General features: G+C 40.4%; 1 protein-coding gene and 2 long non-coding RNA genes across 6 annotated transcripts in view; 1 reads left to right on the forward strand and 2 right to left on the reverse strand.

The window, feature by feature from the left end:
* Window positions 1-9,215, reverse strand: part of xylt1 (xylosyltransferase I) — an 83,416-nt gene extending 74,201 nt beyond the window's left edge. The window contains exon 1 of the mRNA XM_082535542.1: window positions 8,656-9,215. Within this exon, the coding sequence (XP_082391668.1) occupies window positions 8,656-8,934 (279 nt within the window). The 5' untranslated portion in view covers window positions 8,935-9,215. The remainder of the gene's footprint in view (window positions 1-8,655) is intronic.
* LOC309707945 lies at window positions 52-1,656 on the reverse strand. The gene is made up of 2 exons (XR_014277130.1): window positions 1,153-1,656; window positions 52-316 (listed from the first exon to the last, which is right to left on the reverse strand). It is a non-coding gene; the product is annotated as an uncharacterized lncRNA (long non-coding RNA).
* A 688-nt stretch (window positions 9,216-9,903) lies between the features above and the next one.
* Window positions 9,904-20,641, forward strand: part of LOC309707946 — a 107,092-nt gene continuing 96,354 nt past the window's right edge. For all 4 annotated transcript variants that reach the window (XR_014277131.1, XR_014277132.1, XR_014277133.1 and 1 more), the window contains exon 1: window positions 9,904-10,556. This is a non-coding gene — a long non-coding RNA (uncharacterized lncRNA). The remainder of the gene's footprint in view (window positions 10,557-20,641) is intronic.

Below are 20,641 nucleotides of genomic sequence, written 5' to 3' on the forward strand. Positions count from 1 at the left end.
TGTGTCAAGTCGTGTGCCAACATTTGCTGTGTAGTAGAACTGAGACATTAGTCATTATAAACATTTATTTGAAATAATATTAAAAGTCTCAAACAGAAAAACATTAAACATAAATATATAAAATATAAGAATTTACAGAGAGACAGGAATAAAAAGGACCAGCTGCTCTCCAGAGCAGGAACAAGGCTGAGGAGGAAATGCTCCATTGGAGACTGGTGTGGCCTCTTCAGGGACTCCAGGATGGCCAGCTCCACCGCCGATGGACCGTCCTGGGACCCGTCCCTCATCTGCCTCGGAGCCGTCCTCCTCTGTGGGCCTGTAAAACAGCACAAAACACAAAGAAATGAGAAGGCTGCTACTAGATTTTAATTTCAACATTGAAAAAAAAAACAAAACAATAACAGGATATAATCAGATTGGTTGTAGATATTTAGTAAAGGTGATCACAAGGGAATCCCACCGACTAAAAAGGTATCAGTGCTTGCTGTACATATCTGTGGGTGCAGCAGCAGGAGCTCAGGGACTGGGGATGCTCTGCTGCAGAATCAGTTGGTTCTATCAATACAGTATTAAATGTTAACAGGTTCGATATAATAATCGTAGAGTAGACAGTGGTCCCTCATTTATTGCAGGGGTTCTCAGAATAACTAGCCCCTGGTCACAGTTCTCACAATTGATTCTCAAAGTGCAAACCTTTGTAGATTGCAAAACGTAAAAGTATTATTATGCCACGGTTTGTCTTCATCTGCCCGCCACTTTCGTGCGCCTTTTTCCCTCACGGTGCAGGTGTCTATTTCCGAATGAGGCTCATAGTTATGGGTGTTTTTGTGCTGTTTTTTCTATTGGACGCGATGGTTATCAAAACCAAACGTGATAAATTTGGCAAGCGCAGGAGATTTGTCAATCAGGCTGCAGAATGCAATGCTGTACTGTGCAATAAAAAATCAGCGAAAAAGCAAAGCAGTGACGGATGAACAGCGGGACCACTGTGTGCTGTTTATTAATAAACAATAAAATATATTCCTAAATGATAACATGCATAAAAGCAGAACGGTATTTGTACGTCAGTGGGAAAATAGCGGTGGCTTGCTAGCTTTTGTGCGGCTTCCCCGGGTCAGTGAAAACTTTCAAAAGAGAAATGAATGAACTTACCAGGTTGCCCGATCTCTTCACATATCTTCCTCCAAGCTCGGTCCTTTTTATTCCTGTCTCGGTACTGAAAGCAGCTGGTGTTGTACAGCTCCGAGTTGTTTGCTACCGCATTGATTAGCCTTCCCCTCCATTGAAGTATGAAAGGCTTTGGCTGGATCTGCCCCTTTGACCTAGGTAACAGCCACGTCACCAGGCTCCTGATTGGTTGTCGCGGCGCGATTTGACGCTGGAGTTCAGATTTTTCCAACTCGAGCGGTAGACGCGAAACGCGCGTATGCACAAAATGCAACACAAAAACTCACGCGCGTGGTTTTATTCGCGAGTCAAACGCGCCAGACGCGCTACACTGACGCGCGTTTCACGCGTTTTGGCGTTTTCGCGACGCAAATCTGCTTCCGAATTTTCGCGGGACCCGCAATCGCGCGTCATCGCGCCTTTCCATTGACTTTACATGTAAACCTGACGCTCTATTCGCGTCCATCGCGTTCGGTGTGAACACACCGTAAGACTCTCACGAGACTTTGTAATTTATTAAGCGTTAGTAAATGAAAATCAACAGGACTGCGCTTGAGTTTTGCTAATCTCTGATTACTGTGCATGGTAATATGTATTACTTTTGTTTAACTGAGCTTCAAACATCTAGCTTTGTCAGACTGATTGTTCATTGTTTGTTAAAAAACATTTTTACATATGGAATCTGAGTTTTTCAGTGGGTGGCATTCATCTCTTTACTGTTTACACAAAAGATAAACGCTCTTTTTAAAGGGATAACCCTGAAACTCAAAAACAGCAAGATTAAAAAAAACCCAAAAAACTGGTATAATAATCCCTCCATATGGCGAGGTTCTAGTCCAAACCAGTGTTTGTGCGTGTATGTGTGCATTTATATTCAGCCTTTAAACTCTGTGCTAAATATTAACATGGATACCCGATTTTAGATAAATCTAATTTCACCCCCCCCCCCCAAAGTTCGTCTCTCTGTCTCTCCCTCCCTTAAGGCTGTCTGCTAAGCCTCTTACCTGTGGGATTATTGGCAACGCTACGTATTTTATAGCTTTATTCATCTGGATGATGCGTTATTAATGTGTTGGGGAATGAAACCATCTGTAACGACAGGCAACGGATGATGGGAGGATGAAGGGCAGGGTGGGTGACGGAGAGGTGGGGTGGGGTATGTCACACTGAGGCAGGAGAGTTGGCTGGTCTGAAGTTGTGGTGTGTAGTGATTTCTGTGTATGCAAATGTCGGGTTGACGCAGAGCTGTAATGAGTGATAATAGTGAGCTTTGTTTGAGTTGACGTGGCGGAAGCACCATGAACAGTAGTTATGAGCTTTGATTGTGCAGTTTTACAGATGAGGCAAACAAAGGCATCAAGCAGAGCACATCACACACAGAAACACATCCATATACAGAGTCTAATGTGTTGGCACATTACTCTGAGAGTGCACTGAGAGACACCGAAGCTGATTTTCTTTCAACTTTATCCCTTTCAAATTTATGGGAAAACCTGCATAAACGAGTGAACAAACATAACCAACACAACGGCATCTACACAGGACACAAAGACTCACAAAGCACTTTAGGACTGGAGAAAGCTTTTGTAGTTCAAATAGCTTTTGGAGGAAGTTCACACTTTTTGTGTGTGCACTGCAGGAAAAAGGAACTATCAGCAAAAGAACAACCTGATGGAGTGTACTGTAATACATATGGATTTAAGTGCGCTTGACCTGATGCAACATCAACAACTCCCATATTTCTTTTAAAAAAATGTAAAAGTTAGCTGAGGTACTATAAAAACACTTGGGAAGCAATTGTGTAAACAACAGATAGCTGGGTAGCACATGTAGAAATGGACTGACAGTAAATCCAGTTTATATTTAGCTTTCATGCAGCTGAGAAAATGCATGGGCTTGAATTGTTATTAAAAAAAAAAAGACTTGATTATAAGGTTCACAGAAATAATATATACAGAAATAATAAAAAAATAAAAAGTGAATTAAATAAATAAATAAGAGGCAGGTTGTCCATAGTTTTGGACTTTCTAGGGCAAAAGCCAGGTCCCCTTTGTCACTGACTTCATGTCATTGCTGTGGTTGTAGTTATTACTATGCCACCCATTAGCTAACTAACTAATAAGTTGCAGATGCAAATGCAATATGAAAAAAAATATCAATGACAGGTATATAGTTCTTAGGGGTTTACCGCAGTTGGTGTTAACCCTCATGGACTCCCCAAAATTCAGCCCGATTTTGGAGTGACACGTTTGACAGTTTTTCGGTAAACGGGAGAATAACATTTAGATTCTCATTCCTCTTGTCCAGAAAAACAGTCATTAAGGAAAAAGCTGCGAAGCTTGTCTGATAAGCATCTGCCTTGTCATTACGGACGTTAACCTCATCAGTTCGATTTTTCATTAATTTTTGATTGAATAAAATGTCAGCGTCGTCATCTTGCATGGAGATCGACCATCATCTCCAACCAACAGAACAAAAGAAACATCATTCTTACGCTTAAATTTGAGAAAATGAAAATAAATAAAAGAAATGCACTTGCATAAATTTGTTGATCTATTAAACAATTATCAAAATTATTGCTGCTGATTCCGTTTTTTTTTTTTGTAAACTATAGTAGAAACCTACCGGACAGTGAGTTAATTTCATGATGCTGTTAGCCCTTTGAACTGTTAAATAATTAATTAATGGAACACGCTTGATGCTCATCTCCTAAGCAAGAGTCAAGATGACTGACAGGACTGTGTGAGTCATTCTTCTCTGTGTTCTGCTCCTGATAAGTATGTTTCTCATGCTGTGACACCTGTTGAATAGTTAAATGGCTGTTCCTCCTTTGCACAATGTCAGTGGAGAAGAGGAAGACAAGGGAGCGAATGCTGCAAACTGATTACACTGAAAAAGCTTCCAATACATGCATAATGTGTGCTAGGAAGAGTGTTAAACAGGGAAATATCTGTGCTGTGGATTCTATGAAACTTTCAGTCTCCATGCTACAGAGCACATAATCAAAGTTTTAGGATGCCACACTGACACTGACATTTTTGCCTTTTAGTAGGCTCAGCTTAGTGAAATAACATGACAGGGTTTTAAGAGTATTGCATTATGATAATGATAAAATGTTTTTTCCGTTGCTGGAAGAAGCACCGGTGTCACGTATACAAATTACACTTCAACATCAAAGTGTCTTGGGTTTTCGATGTGTCTCTTTCAAGTCTGAGGTGCACACTTCCTCCCTTAGATCTGAATATGTTCCCACCTCTCTCTGTGACTAAAGGCACTTAAAAAAAGAAACTCCCTGTGTGTAAAAGCACAACCACAGTTGGATGCACTGACGGGCAGGCTGTGCTTTACTTTTGCCTCATTACAGGTTTAACAAAATAACACTTTATTGATGTAATGATTGAGACGTTTGAATTTTTAAATCACACAGTGCATCTTCATGGACTGTAATTATGTACGTTCAAAGGTCTGTTTAAAACAGAATAGCTCGCACTCTACAACGATTTACTTTAGGGGAGTGCCAATTTAACTGACAATTACCACTGTGAAAATGGCTTTGACAGGATACAAAACCCAGCACTGACAGTGACTGGTGCATGAAGTAGCGCCGGGGCAAGTGATACCGCCAGGAAGGCAACGTGAGAAAGCACTGAATTTAAAAATGGAAGAAGGTGAACAAGCAGCTTTTATCACAAAGTGAACAAAAGACTTTCAGGGAAGGACAAATGAATATTTTGACCCTAAACTCATAATACAATCACACTTTTGTATTACTTCACAGTGATTTACAGTGCATGCCCGAAGTGTCACAGTCAAAAATCAAATTTGCATGAATGACAATTAACATGTGAATGAATGTAAAAGGTGTACCCTGCCTCACGCCCTATGACAGCTGGGATAGGCTCCAGCGCCCCCCGCGACCCTGAAAAGGATAAGCGGAAGCGAATGGATGGAATGGATGGATGGATGAATGTAAACACAGCACACAGTCTAATCTTTAACTATCTCTGCAGACTTGCCAGTTCTTTACTGCTTCACTTGGGGGGATTTAAGCCAACATTACTGTCAGTTAGGTGAGCGGCTGTATCTTAATCTATTATTTGTTTCACCGTGGTGTAAATCTGAGCTGCTCTTTCATGTTACACTTTTTAAAAAGCTTTTTATCATTATTTTCCAGTGTTTGCTAGCAAAAGGGGGCACAAGAAGCACAAGCAGTGGACATTTCTTGGAAAAAAAAAATGAACATTTGCTCATAAATATAGACAACATTAGCACAAATGCAATCGTTTATCCTGTCTGCTCTTTAAACTACAGCACTACATGTATATGTACATTCAAAAAGGGAAATTTGAAAACAAAAAAATGACGCACACTCTGTGTGTAGCTATAAATTTCTAAGTGCATGTGGGTGTTTGTGGGGAACTGTTTCCCTGCACGCACACAACATTTTGGGTGTTTGTTGAGCGTGCTGGTGTGTATGTGTGTCAGTGTGAGTCAGCAGTGTGATCACGGACACAGTGTTGGTTGTGGTGGTAGTTGGAGGATAGATGGTAGCAACAATGGATTTTAACAAAGCTCCTAAATATGACAAATCTAAGGTGTACATGTGAGGCGGTGTGCATGATGGCAAGATGAACGTTGGTCCCAGCATGACTAGAGAAAAAATGTTTCCATTTTAAACTTGATGTTAATTCTGACACTCTTTAAATCCATTTTAATGACAATAAAATATTGATATTCAAGCAAAGTGTGGCCAAGGATGTGAACACCTAGAGATACAGCTCACAGGACAGCAATCGGAAGCTTCCTCCCAAAAATTTTTCCCTAATTTGAGAGCAAAACTTGTGTTTTGCTCCGACTCAGAACTAACAAGGCCTTGTCAATCACAAACAATTTGATTAACATATCTGCTGTTTTTTGCTTCTTTGAAGAAATTGGATATACACCAAAGCCAAATGTGTCTCTGTATTGAATATCTTTATATTACAATAAAATTTATAATAATTTGAGGTTAAGCACATCATATATCATCACCACACTGTGGAAACATGTTGAAAAAACAGTAAAAAGACATCTCCAGATGGTTTGTAATGCCATATTTGCTATTGGAAACCATTAGGAAAACTCAGCACAATGGAAAAAGTGTACATCAGTGGTAATGTTACGTGTCTTACCATGACTAATGGGAAAACTCTTTACAACACGTGTGAGGTGGACACCCGCTGGGCACATGGGGATGATGATAGTATATGACTAGTGCAGCAGATGGAAAGAAACCGCTGACGACCAGATGTGAAGCCAGACTCTTTTCAGAGCTTTCCTCAGTCTGCTGCTGAAGGTAGATTGGTTTAATTCTGGCACATTAACAGTTTTTCACATCTATCACCAGCACCGCCTTAATAAGCACCTATTAATAATAATCATGATACCAATTCTTGTAATAAACCGATGTCAGGCAAAACAAGACAGACTAATTAATACGTGCAGAACTTTTTGGTCATGAATCTTTAACAGGTAGCCACAGCGTGCGTGAAAAGACAAATTCAGAGCTGACATAATATCACTCGTGATTAAATCCAGTTATTTGTGAAGGAAAGCCGTGGTGTCTGTTGGACTAGAAAAGAAAATGTCTACACTCTCGAGCAGAATTTCCCTGAAGAGACACGACAGGAAACAACCACTAATGACAACTGTAGCTCCTGCCTGCTGGGATGACACATCCAAAGCTATGCATAATGTTTCCATCCAACACAAGTTATCACATAGAAATTCTTCTATTGTCAAAAAAATGCAGCGATTAACCAGTGTATGTGGCCGAGAGCACCAGTTGAATTTATGAATCCGGGGGGGCCACCAAAGTGGAGAGAGCAAGCAGAAATCCGACGGGCATGGAGCAAGTGCGCTCATAGGCTGTACTGACTGGATACAGGCTGACTGTATGTGCTTTAACAGTCATATACATCTGGCAGATTGTTTTTAAAGCAGCGAGGAAAAAAAAGGTCTTGACACCCAACTGTTACTCTTATGTCATACATGTACAACACATTAAAATAGATATAAAACCATAAAGCGTTAGAAGATAAACTCACTAAGAAGGACCACTGTCTACACAGGAGTTATGCAGGGATATTTCATTAGAGGATTCTCTGTCAAAAAATAGAATACTGACTCAAATATAACCTTGCTTCGGCGTGACTTTGCATTGCGGAGATGCCGGCAGGTGGAACTCAGTGTCCCACCACATGAAGCGAGTGAATCACTAGAAAATCTGCGGAGGAGACAGATGATACAGTGCACGGCTCTGAGAGACTGGCTGTCGCACAGTGTATCAAACTACATCAAAGCCTGTTATCTACTGGTTGCATGGTGGATGAGGAGTGGGCTACACATGAATGACTGGCAGCTTTATGAAGGGAAACTACTGCACACTTGCCAGGAACAACGGTGTCCAACTTTTTCAGGGCAACCTAGCTGCTTGACAAGAACCCCAGTCAGAAGCTCGGTTTTCGAGAATGTAATCTGATACATCAGGTTGTGAAAATTAATCAAACGATGTGTGGAAGAACTGTGGAACCGTTCAGTATGTTAGCCTCTGGCAAAAAATGTCATTTTGTGGAACCTGCAAATAAATATTTGGATTTGTAGAAGCCAGTTTTTTTTTTAAAGATTTTCAAAGAGTCAAACGTGAAATTAGATTCTCTAAATGACTGTAAATGGGTACACTCCCACAGGCAATAACTTAACTTGATTTAGTATTATTGATTTATTCATATTGTTTTGAAGATGTTCATTATGCTGGTCTGGGAGTTTGTTTCGGCTCCACGTCTGTCTTGTGCTTCGTGATTCACGCTGCCACAACCAATAAAACTGTTCCTGTTTTCACAAACAGGCTCTCTGTACACTCCAAAACTACTTTGCAAATTAGGTTATGTTTCTATTTGGCCTGCTGCCTGAGACAGTGCTGCTGAGCCATGCAGCAACTGTAGTTGACTTGAAATACCAAACAGAGCATGACAGGTATAGGCTACAACCTCAGCCACTGACTCTTCTATTAAAACAGCCTTATTTAGAGAAGGATTTACCCCTCTGTGCTATTATTCCACACTGGAGAGAGCAGCGTGTGTGCGGGCTGACTCCAGATTTCATACTCAGCTTTGGCATTTCAAACTCAAGTCTGGACACGAGTGCGTTCATTTAAACGGACGTTCAAACGGTGCAGTGTGGCTCCAGACCAAAGCGAGCATCCAGGATGCCAGTCTCCCAGCACTGGTAGAGTAAAAAAAAAAAAAAGGGCTCGCTTTGCATCTGACATCCTATCATTTCCTTGCGAGACAGCCTTTGCTCTACTGACAACAATTCAAACACTCATTTGGGCCCTGCCGTGTGCGTGGAGATGTTTGACCTGCCTGCCAACCCCATTCATCCCCGGCGAGACAGTCTTTTTTTCGCGGGGGATACGATATGAATACATCGGCAGCGCCTCTGTCTTACCGGCTGCTGTGTGTGGCGAGACCCCCCTCTCCCAGGCGGAGGGAGATGCTGCCGCTGCTTGTCCCCGTGCTGGAAATAGTGGCTGCCAGCGGCTTTGTTGCCCGCGACCCGGTCCCTCTTCTCCCGCACGTTTGACCCTCCGTTTTCTCTTTCTTCCCCGGAGTCGAGGGTGCTGAAGTTCCACACAATCAGCGTCTGCACCAGCAGCACCGTGAGGGCAGCTATGAGCGCGGACCGCGACCGTCGGGCCAGCCTGCGAGCACACAAGCCGCCGACCATCTTCGCACCGGGCTGCACGGAGCTGGAGGACCGTCTGTGGCTCTGCGCAGCGCGACGGGAGGAAAGAGTGGAAGTAGAGGGAGGACGAGGAGGAGGAGGAGGTCGTGGTGGAGAAGGAGGGAGGGAGTCTCGGTTTTACGGCGGCTGAGGCGAGGAGAAGCGTCGAGAAGGAGACACAGGGCCACCGTGTGGTGAAACTCGGTGAGCTTTCCAGCAGCAGAGGATGCTCCCGGCATCTGTACGGCTGTCTCTGCTGTTCACTGTCCGTGAGAGGAACTGAAGTCTCATTTTTCATCTTTTAAAGGAATTCAGGTAATGACCAAATAGCTACCTGCAAATGTTTGAAATGGCCGATGTCACTATCATTAGAGGGCAGAAAACAGCCGTATTAGTAAGGCTTAAATGGGTTCTTGTCAGACACTGGCAGCTTTTATCTAATGCACCCCAGTGGAATTTTTTAGGGCCTTTCTGGGTTTTAGAAAGATTATCTCCTTTGCACTACATTTGCTGCAGCCCAGCTGGGATCCAATAGGAAAATTACATTTGTCCTCCCCCATGTGCTACAGCTGAATAATGAAGCTGGTGATTTGCCCCCAGTCCAAAATGAAATATAATTTTCATTATGGGGGCTGGTCATCTGGTCAACTGTCCTTTTAACCAATAGACCCACCTGCTGTTCACACTAATCTTTCACCCAGTAAGATCTGGAAGAGTGCTGGAGATGGTGGCTGCCCCGAGAAGAAAATGTACAGTTTGGACTTTATGACGATATTAGAAATTCATAAAGTCTAGCACAGATTTATGCTTTTAGTACTGGCTGTGTGATTATGTCCACACAGCCACTTTTTGTTTTTTTATTGTTACTGTGTGGAAGAGAAGTGCTCATTGACTGGTTACCAGTGTTGGTCAAGTTACTTGAAAAAAGTAATCAGTAACTAATTACTGATTACTCCCCCAAAAAAGTAATCCCATTACTTTACTGATTACTTATTTTCAAAAGTAATTAATTACTTAGTTACTTAGTTACTTAGTTACTTTTTAAAAACACGATTTACAACCTGAAGAGGTGATAAAGTGATAGATCTTTCAGCCCAATTCTACTTTTTCTACATAATCCATCATACAAAATGTAATCAAATGGAAAAGTCTCTTTTTTTAACTTGTTTTATCAGTTTTAATCTTTTAACTTTATGCATCAAGCAAAACATTTAATTATATGCAACATTCTCTGACTTGAATAAATTAGTTTAACATTTAAACCTATTTTCTACACATTCCAGCACATAAAATAAAATATTTTTTGTGTTTTCACTCACTCTTTCAAACAGATGCAAGTAAAACACAGCAGAAAATAAATAAAGTCAAAGACTCAGCGGTCCTTTTGCTCTATTTTCACCTGTAAAGCAGGAGCAGGGTAGGCGGAGGGTTACCCTGGTGCAGGTGTGCTGCGGTCAGTTGAAGAATCCGCGCGAGTGTCTCTGTGAGTTTCCCATCACGTCGTAGCTACTCGGTGCTTGCTCGGAAGTTTAGGGGTTTTTTTCGCTGTAAAAAGAAGTTTTCTTCCCACGCACGATGGACGCTAATGTTTTTGTCACTTTTTATGGAATCAAACTCAAAGTAAGGTCAGTACTTCCACACTTTAAACGCTGCACGCTCATACTCTCTCCCGCACTCGATATATTATCCATTGTTGATCTGCACACAGCTGCTGTCACCAACGTCGCACTTGCTTACGTCACTGTCATGAGACATTCTCGCAAAAAAAATCACGGTTTTAGTAACGCAGTAACGCAGCGTTCCTACGGGAAAGTAACGGTAATCTAATTACTGATTTTGCAATAGTAATCCCTTACTTTACTCGTTACTTGAAAAAAGTAATCAGATTACAATAACGCGTTACAAGTAACGCGTTACTGCCCATCTCTGCTGGTTACTGTAGCACACCTTCTGCCATGGATTTAATGAGTCTCTCGCTCTCTCTAACGTTCTTCCTTCATACCAGCAACATAATTACGATTTCAGAATAGACTGAGAGCAGGATTCACCATCTTACCAAGGCTTTTCTAAACCCTTTGATAGATTCAAGATGAAACTATTTTCCCATCCTTCAGTTCGTTGGTAGTTTATTTTATTTTGACTTGTACAGTATTTCTGAGGAAACCTCTCTTTGGCCACTCTCTCTGTCTTACACTTTCTTTCTCTCTTCTAAAACGCTCCATGGTTCCCAGGTTTTTTATAAATGACAGAAAGAAAGTAATAATATCTCCTCCAACAGGCCTTTTTATACACAGCAGGCATTTTGACTTGCCATTGTAGAAAAAGCGTAGGTGTTGCTAAAAACATTAAAAATGGCTCAAGTGTTCCAGTAAGTCACAACAGTGACCCAGCATGAAGAATACCAGGAGCCTGGAACTGAGGAAGCTGAATAGAATTCAGTCATCAATAATTTTATTCTTTTACAGCTGTGCTTTCCCTGCTGTGACATGCCAAAATGACTTATGTGAAAAATGCCTGTGTTTGGAGAGTGGAGCTGTCCTAACAATCAGCAGGTGGCGAATATTCATGCAAATGGCACCAGTTTGTTATTATTATTATTATTATCTTAAATTTACATGCAGCTTATTGCGTTTAACATCTCACTCATGAGAAAAAAACAGAAACCACTAGAGACAACCAAACTGAAAGTGAAAGCACTCAAAGCTTTTAAAACAGCAAAATTAGCAAACATTTTAAACTTTTTTTTTGTTTTTTTGTTATCGGATCAGATTTGACTGATTATTATTTTTTTACATATTGTTTTTTTTTTTAATGTCCACATAACCATTAAATTATAAGTCAATTTTTAGACAATGCTGCTACATAACTACACAAAAAGTTTCTGTTATTGTTCCAGAATGGCTTCAAAATTAGGAGAATTTAAATACATTTCAAAACAACTAGAAGTGACATTGAAATGCTCAAATGATTAGCATTTTCATAAAGAAGGACATATCTTTAATGGCTTTATAGTTTAGCTTTACCCCTCTGGCTCTCTTCCACAGCATGTCTTTTATCCTGTTTTCCATCTCTCTCCCCAACCGGTTGCAGCAGATGGCCCCGCCCCTCCCTGAGCCTGGTTCTGCCGGAGGTTTCTTCCTGTTAAAAGGAAGTTTTTCCTTCCCACTGTCGCCAAAGTGCTTGCTCATAGGGGGTCATATGATTATTGTGTTTTTCTCTGTATGTATCATTGTAGGGCCTACCTTACAATATAAAGCGCCTTGAGGCTACTGTTGTTGTGATTTGGCGCTGGTTAAATAAAACTGAATTGAATTGAATTAACATGTGATACAGCTAGTTAGGTAAGGTATTATGATGGGTTAATATGAAGAAAGGAAATCTTGCCATTTGAGTTCCAGTGACAACGCCACAGTGTCACTGATTCTCTAGCAACTGTGTTTGTGTTTATTTCACTCCAGTGACACACTTATTCAGTAATTTCATAGCCTAATTTCAAAAAGTTCTCCTCAGACTGGTGACTCATCTTGGATAGGTCACTTAATCACTTACATAAAACCATTTCTTAAGGCGTACGTACACCTTAGAAATGAATCCATGAAAAAATCCAAAGCTCTGTAATGCTGACGAGTAACCAGAAGCCCGCACCAAACTCTGCACCTACTGTTACTAATTACCATTTACATTCAGACTAAGAAAAAAGAAAAAGAATCTGGCACTGATGATGTCATTCACACTTAAAAGGAGATTCGCTCGCTGAGAGTTTGTGTAGGAAGCTTCACAAATAACTCTCATGTCCCACTCTGAGGAGCGAATATTTTTATACCAATCAAACTTTCAGTTGAACTCTTCGGAGTGATTCAGAGATGGGTGTTAAATACGCTTCCTGAGCTCTACTGGCTCTTCTATCTCTGAGTAACAGAGATAGAAAGCTTAGATACACAGCCCCATACTTCACCTACACCTACACCTGCAGTTTGGTTATGCTCCGTTTCTACAGTAGGATTACATTCACGCTACCACGGTTAAGACCTGGTCCTGTTATAGAATAAATGCAATATATCACTAAAAGCAGTCACAAACCTTCACCTATGAGTCAATAAAATAAAAAAATAACAAAAGTAGGGCTGAGTACTGTGTAACAGGGTGCAAAAACTTAAAGCTGAATCCAAACTAATCTTGAAATCAAGTTCATTGAGTGTTGAATTTCAGCAGTGGCCTACCCACTGGGCTCAGTGGGCTCCGTAGGAAGTGCTACCACACTCAGTAAATGTGCTCAGTCAATCAGCCAATCACAGGGAGATGAATGTATCAGGGCTTCATTACACCATCCAACATGGATTACAGCACACCTATGGGCGGCCACTCACTATAAAACATCCAAACTGTTTTAGATTTTACATTTTCTGTTGGTTCTTTTGGGTCAAACCCAGGAAATGCAAATTCTGATACGTCCTAGTTTAATTGACACACAGCCATTGAATTTCCTTTGTTTACACGAACAGACCTTTCATTAAAAATGATCATTCTCCTTTAGAAGTTATTAGACATATGGTCTCTATATATAATATATGCATATTTCTTTGTTTTGCATATTTATTTTATATTAGAACATTTATGTGCACTTCCTGCCTGCATTACAATAAATTCCTTGCTGTGCCCTAAATCATATAGGGGATGAGAATAGTTTTAACATGTTATATATGTAAAGATATTAAGTAACATTTTTAAATTATATGCAGAATGTACTCTCAGATTATTTCATTAAGTCCACTGAAGACTGTAATTTACGTGGGTGACTGTATACTGGCCCCAGTATTGCAAACTGATCATGAGATGAAGCTGCAGTCCATCCACCAGTGGTGACTCAGAAAACAAGGCTATCTCTGTTGGTTAGTTTACTATAGAGAGAAGAAGAGGACAATCCCTTCAATTTCCCACTAGATGTTTAGCCTTGAGTTTCCCTGTGGCTGTGATATACATCTCTTTAAGAGAAGAGTTCTGAAAAATTCACATTTCCCAGTCAGATGTTTTATGATAAAGGTGCCTGGCTATCTTACATAATTATGATCATGATTAGCCTTCATATTCCTACCTGTTCTTGCCTTAACTCACTAATTTTGAGCATTAAGGGAGAGTGAAAAAAACTAGAGAACACCGTTAAGCCTAAAAGTTATATCTAACATTAGCAAACATTTACACAGACTTATTTCTATACTTTTTTTCCAACTCTAATAAAAAGAAAATCTAGCATATTTGGGGCCTACTTTCAGGTACTTGCCACAAGGGCTGACCACAGAAGGTAGCTCTGCATGTTTGAATTGGCAGACTTCTACTAGATCCTCTTCCAAAATATTCCTAAGGGCAGATTTTTGTCTCTGGCTGGAATTGAACCAACAACCTTAAATGCCCTAACAACTACACCATGGGAGGCATCCCTCTAATTTCAGCTTATTTTAGCCATGGTGGGGTCAAATACTTGACAGTGTTTATTAGCAAGTCACTAACTTTGTCTTGTTTTTTGGTCTAAAAGCAACACCTTTTACATAGCATACAGCTGTTTGATCCACTCACACACTGATTATTAAACTTAAATTTGATTAGACACATCACAAGAATGAGTGATGATGAAAGTAAAACCCTCACAGTGTTGTGGCTTACAACTGCGACATCGTGATCAACAATTACTATTGATCCAACATACCGAGCCTGTTGATGTTAAAGCTCAAGCAGCCATACCATTAGTTTGTCTAATCACTCAAAATGAACAGCTCTATTTGATGTAACGGTTCCAGTTTCATCTGTCTTACATTCAAGCATAAACTGAAGCTTTTAATGCAAGCTGCTGGGCTATGCGGGGAGTATTTTTCAAGACATAACACACCAGGGACAGTTACATCAGACCCTGAGAATTGGTAAATGAAAAAATAGCCTGCTGCCTACTTGAAGCATTTATCATGTTTACTCTGTGGTGTTGAATAAGTGATTGAGCTTTAGGCGACTAAAGAAAAATGAGGATGACTATTAAAAACATTTCAAAAGGCAAATTTAAAATGGTTTACTGTCCGGAGAGTTTAAAAAAATTGTGTCAAAACATTATGTCTACCAAAACCTACTGTGCTATATATCAAAACAGTCCAGGCCCACTTAGGCATGGGCTGTTTGAGACCTCTAAATGTGTCCTGTATTATTAAGGATCTACTTTAACAGCAGTTCCATTATGTCCTGTAAGCTGGGAGTATGAGCTACCGTGGACTCCAGCATCCCCCAACACCCCATCACTTGTTTGTGCCTACCTACTTGAACCACTGTTAGTAGGCTCTTATCCCTGCTGCCTGGGAGCACCCCGCAGGCCTTGCAGTTTGGCTCCAACCCAATCTTGTGGCTCATGTCAAACTTACTTAGACCTTTACACCTTCCCATTTGTCCACATCCAAGAAGTTGCACATGAGATCCACTTCCTCGGTTGCACGAGGGCTCTCGAGGTAGAGTGGTTTGCCAAATTATTTGAAGGTCAGTCGTTTGATCCCCACCTCCTCTTTTTGATGTTTTAAGGTATCCTTGGGCAAGATACTGAACTCCAGATTGCCCCCCTATGCTGTTATTGGTGTGTATGCATGTAAAATAGCTTTGAGTGGTCAGGAAGCCTTGAAAAGAGATATTTAAATGCTCTTTTCAAGGCTTTAGTGTTGATTTTCAATACTATGTTGAATGCATATTGAAAGAATAACTGTTCCCAGCTGGAACAAGATTTTCCAGCATTTCCATGGCTGTGTCCTACAACACTCAATGTGCCCAATATTGAGGGAATACACTAATTATCAGACTATCCTCTGCACTAAAGAAAAATGACACAAAACTGTATCCAATTATATTCATCATCCATTATAATCAATTTATTTGAGGACCTGGGATTGAAATTGGGTTAGTTATTCATGTCAGTTAAACATGTCGTTAAACAATAATGTACTTCTATAGTGCTTTGATTTTTTCTTTGACCCTGGCTAAATCCTAAGTGCTGGTTGTGCACTAAGGATCAGAAAGCTTTTGGATATATGAGACATCACTAGCGACTTTATTTCATAATCGAGTCTTTCGTGAGAGCTATTCATTCTTCTTTGTTTTGGAGTAACACAACACCAAGGTGAATAAATAAGAAGACACGTGGGACACAGACAGTGGCTATAGCTTTCTGGCAACTTGGTAGCTAAATGAAAGTCAAAACAACATAATTGAAGTAGAATGGACAAAATATTCTTGATAAAAATTCTGACACTAGTCATTGTGTGAATATATCCTGCACAGAATTGGAAAGTAAAGTATATGCTGTAGTGGGTTTGAAATTATCTTTTTGAGGTTCACACTGCAGTTTTTCATCTTCAGGAATGCCTTGACTGACACAGACACAAAGCACACGCAGTCCCAAACCACAGCTTGATACAAGACAAAGAATGTGAGCTGTTAACGCTGTGACAAGGCAATAAGACATTCTTACCATCCTCAGGCTTCCATCTTTATTTTCAGCTTAACTCCAAGTTTGTCTTGTACAAGACTTTTCGCTTAGGAAAGACTTTTAAAAAGAAGCGGGCCATTTCAAGGAAAATGTGAGGAAAATGAATTTGTTTTGCTTCTATCATGCAGTTAGATGGGAAGAAAAGTAATGTCAATGGAGCTTGAGTGAAGTCCTTGTCAAAAAGTAAAGTTCGGTAGGTTTCTGCATTTTGAAACACCTAATCTGCGTTCTGATCATACAGATTTCTTGAAGCATTTGAATTGCCATGCAAGTGATTAACTTGGTGACATTTCTGCAGGCAAACAATGCAAACATTTCAGAGATAAGGGTCCAGACCGCAGACTGTTGCACTGAATTTCAAAATCTCTTTATATGCACGCAGGCACTCCAAAAATATTTGAGCATCTTATAAATGTTAATTCTTACTTTGTTGAGGAGTGAGAGACAGGAGGAGGGAAGAGAGGCTGCAAACTGCAGAGAAGTAAAGGTGTTAATTACGACAGAGATGAGAACAAGGAAGGAGGAAGGAAAGGCAGTGAGGGAGGAGATGCACATACTGCAACAAATGAGAGCAAAATGAAAGAAGAGCCAGATGAAGAATAGTTAAAGGACGAAAATAGATGTAATTGGAAAGTAGGGGTGAAGTCAGAAAATGGAAGGGAGAATAGAAAACATAATCAAAGCATGGCAAGTGTGCCTATAGGTCTACTAAATTAGTAAAGAGTAAAAGAGAGAGGTAGATGATGTTATAATCACTGGAAGACAGCGAGCAGGAAAAACAAAACCATTTATGAACTCAATATGAAGAGATTAAAGCCAGAGAAAAGAAAAAAATAATATGAAATGGAGAGCGGCACTGCTCCTCTGGCAGCAGAGCCATGTCTTCCCGTCTCATTAGCTCTGTTGCTTAGGGGACCAAGTGGGCTGACTATCGCCACAACGATGGTTACCATTCCCGGCGGCAACAAATGCTGATTTTAATTAGAGCCGACCTCTTTGTCACTCTACCAGACAGGCACACACACATCGACTGACCAGAAGAACTTGCTGGGATATTGAAGCAAGCATGCAGTTGTCCTCTCAAACAGCCCGCCTGTGTCTTTTGAGGAATAAATAACAGCGAGGCAGAGAGGAGGACAGATGAGCAGACAGCTGGTGGAGTGAGTCTGGGACAGGAGGGAGAGGAACTTGGATGGGCCCTGCACAACAGGACTGGTGAAGCCTTAGGCGTCCTGCTGTAGGACACTTTATTGCACTCAGTGTTTTATGTAATCAGCCAGCGTGCTGACTGGAGTGCAGTCGAACACAGCGAAACACAGTAGCAGACAGGTGTCCTTGACAGAGCTGCCCCAGGGGACCAGTGGGAGTCTTTTTTCTCTCACCGTGATATGACAAGAGACTAAAGCAGCAGACATTGTTCATACATAGCTGAGGCCACGGTATGCACAGGAGAGAAGAAGCTGCTAGACTCTCCGTGTAATGTTTAAGATGCTTAAAAGAATAAGACGTGTCATCGCATGTAATCACTGCTGTGTCAAAGCCTGAAAATGGCATCATCAAAAAGTTGAGAACACCTTGCTTCTAATCCAGTTTTATATTTGCAAAAAAATTTTCACAATCAATAAAGGTTTATTTTAATTTACTTTACTTGTTTAACATGTAATAAAATGCTATATGGTACATGGCCATATGGTCTATGGTACACATTTCAGGTGATGTCAGTCTTGAGCTCAGTATTAAGCGATACGCTTTTTGTTCATTTTGGTTTTAGCTATCCCACCGACTAAATGGCCCTCTACAAACAAAAAGCTTAGCATTATGCTTATTATTTGATTCAATAAAGCTATTGGTAATATTATCAAAAAAGAAAGGGAAGGAAGGGAGTATCTGCATAATAGAATCCAAGACGCTCCCTATCAGAGATATGAACAATGTTAGCTGCTCTTTTCTGCTCTTTATTTGATTAACTGATTCCTCTTGACCCAACTCACATTCCAAATATTACAGTGGACACTGTCCTGAAAGCTCTTAAAAACACAGATTTTGTTTTAAATGTTATTAAGACAAAGAGGCTATAAGGTCTGGTGAAAACCATCTCCCAAGCTAACCCAGGCATGCCTTGATGCAGACAATTAGTCCAGACGTGACTCTTGCATTGCCAATGCAAGGGCAATAGGGGTTACAGAGAGGCACTACACCATAAAATCCTTTTGGTGAATAGACACAGCTTAGAAACACAAATGCTAAATTGCAAATATTAGCTCTGTGTTGTCTATATATGCATTCAAACATTAAAACCAACCAGGGGTTAAAAGACAGTTGCATTTCTTTTTCTAAAAAAGACTAACAGCTCCACTTTGCAAATTCATGAACAATGCTGCATGCAGTCTTGTTGTTTTTTTTCTTCTCTAGATCTCTGTGTACTCTTTAATTACTGTACATTCCAAGTTTAAATATAGCACCACATTCACTGTAAATTACATGTGTGTTGCAACACTAAGTGGGTGAGCTTAGCAAACGGTCACTGAGAGGATTTACAGAATCGGACACAGGACAAGGTCAAAGAGTCCCTCGTTCTTCTACAGGAAACCTCCTAACTGTGAAATGACCTCTTATCTAAATGCTAAGGAAAGTTGCTTCTTTGTGGAAAAGGCAAATACTAATATGTTAAGCCTACCCCAAACAAGATGAGGACTTTTTTTCATATCGTCATATAAGTTAGGACTTAAATTATTAATATCTGTGAAAAGGATGAGGCAATCCTTCTCAAAAAGACAGTTAACTTGTGCCTTTAAAAAAACAAAACAAAACACTACAGTGTAGAAAATATGTGAGTTGGATTTTTAGTTAGTGTTTTTTAGATTTTTAGATGGTCTGCTTTAAGAAAATGGCATACCTACTTAGCCGAAAGGCTGATTTACCTCTAAAACTGTCACATTTCATATTGCTTTGCACTTGACAAAAGGCCACTCTAGTGACCATTCCAGACTGTGGTTGTATAAGTAACCATCTAAAACATTTCAGACTTCACCAGAGTTAAGACCAGTTTAGCTCTGGACTTGTGCAGTCTGTGTTGCTAACAGTTATTTCATCTCTCATTGCTGATTTATTTCTGGCTGCAACATTGCCATTAGTATCTTCCTGTGCACCCATTTTATAAGTCCAATCAGAGTCTCTTAACACTGTGCCTGCCTGTTCAACACAAGACTAGTTCTTACCACTTTTATCTGTCTTTTATCTTGTCATCCATCTCTAACCCCAAGTGGTTGTGGCACACGCCCGCCCCTCCCTGACCCTGGTTCTGTCGGAGGTTAAAAGGGAGTTTTTCCTTCCCACTGTCGCCAAAGTGCTTGCTCATAGGGGGTCATATGATTGTTGGGTTTTTCTCTGTATGTGTTATTGTAGTTTCTATCTTACAATATAGAGCGCCTTGAGGCGACTGTTGTTGTAATTTGGCGTTTTAAAAAATAAAATTGTATTGAATTGAATTATCCTAAAGCATATATAACAACAATAAAAGAAAATATAGTTGAAGGCAGAATCAAAATATTGCCTTTGTAGAAACCTACTTTGTGTGAAGTGCTTGTGGTAAATAAGTACAGATTGCTGTTGAGATTGGCTTATTTGGACCATAATTTCAAGTTGTTGTATTCCTTACAGTGAAGAGCTGTAGGTTTCCTTTGGCGTGTGTGCTCATGTGTATGAACGTGAGTGTATTTCCTGAGGAAATGGATGTATTCCAGGGTACTAAGCTTCTCTCACATCAGACAGCTTACCCTGGAGGAACACAGCACTTCTTATCAGGTACAAAGCTGAAATCACCTCCAGGGAAAAAGACCATCCAGTACAATGTGAATCCACAGCTTCAAAAGGGCAAATGGATAAGAAAAAGTGAAGTCGGGCACAAGAAAATTTCTACAAGACAGTGCATTAATGCCACATAGCTTCTAAAGTGGGAGACCATCAAAAGATGTGGAAACATATTTGCACATCAGAGTGGTGATTTCATGTGTTGCTGGAATTGGGCAAATTTTCGTGTTTGTTATATCAAGATTTTTGTGCGCCTTTGGAGACGTGAAGTAAATACCATAGCAACCATTCTGGTTTCCGATGTCCTCTTCAAAGAAAATCAAAAGTTCAGCCCATCATTTTTGCAGTTCCATAAAATCTTTTTGTTGCTAAGCAACAAAGGTAGATGCT

This window comes from Aulonocara stuartgranti (assembly GCF_965226115.1).
Source record: "Aulonocara stuartgranti genome assembly, chromosome: 6".
NCBI lineage: Eukaryota > Metazoa > Chordata > Actinopteri > Cichliformes > Cichlidae > Aulonocara > Aulonocara stuartgranti.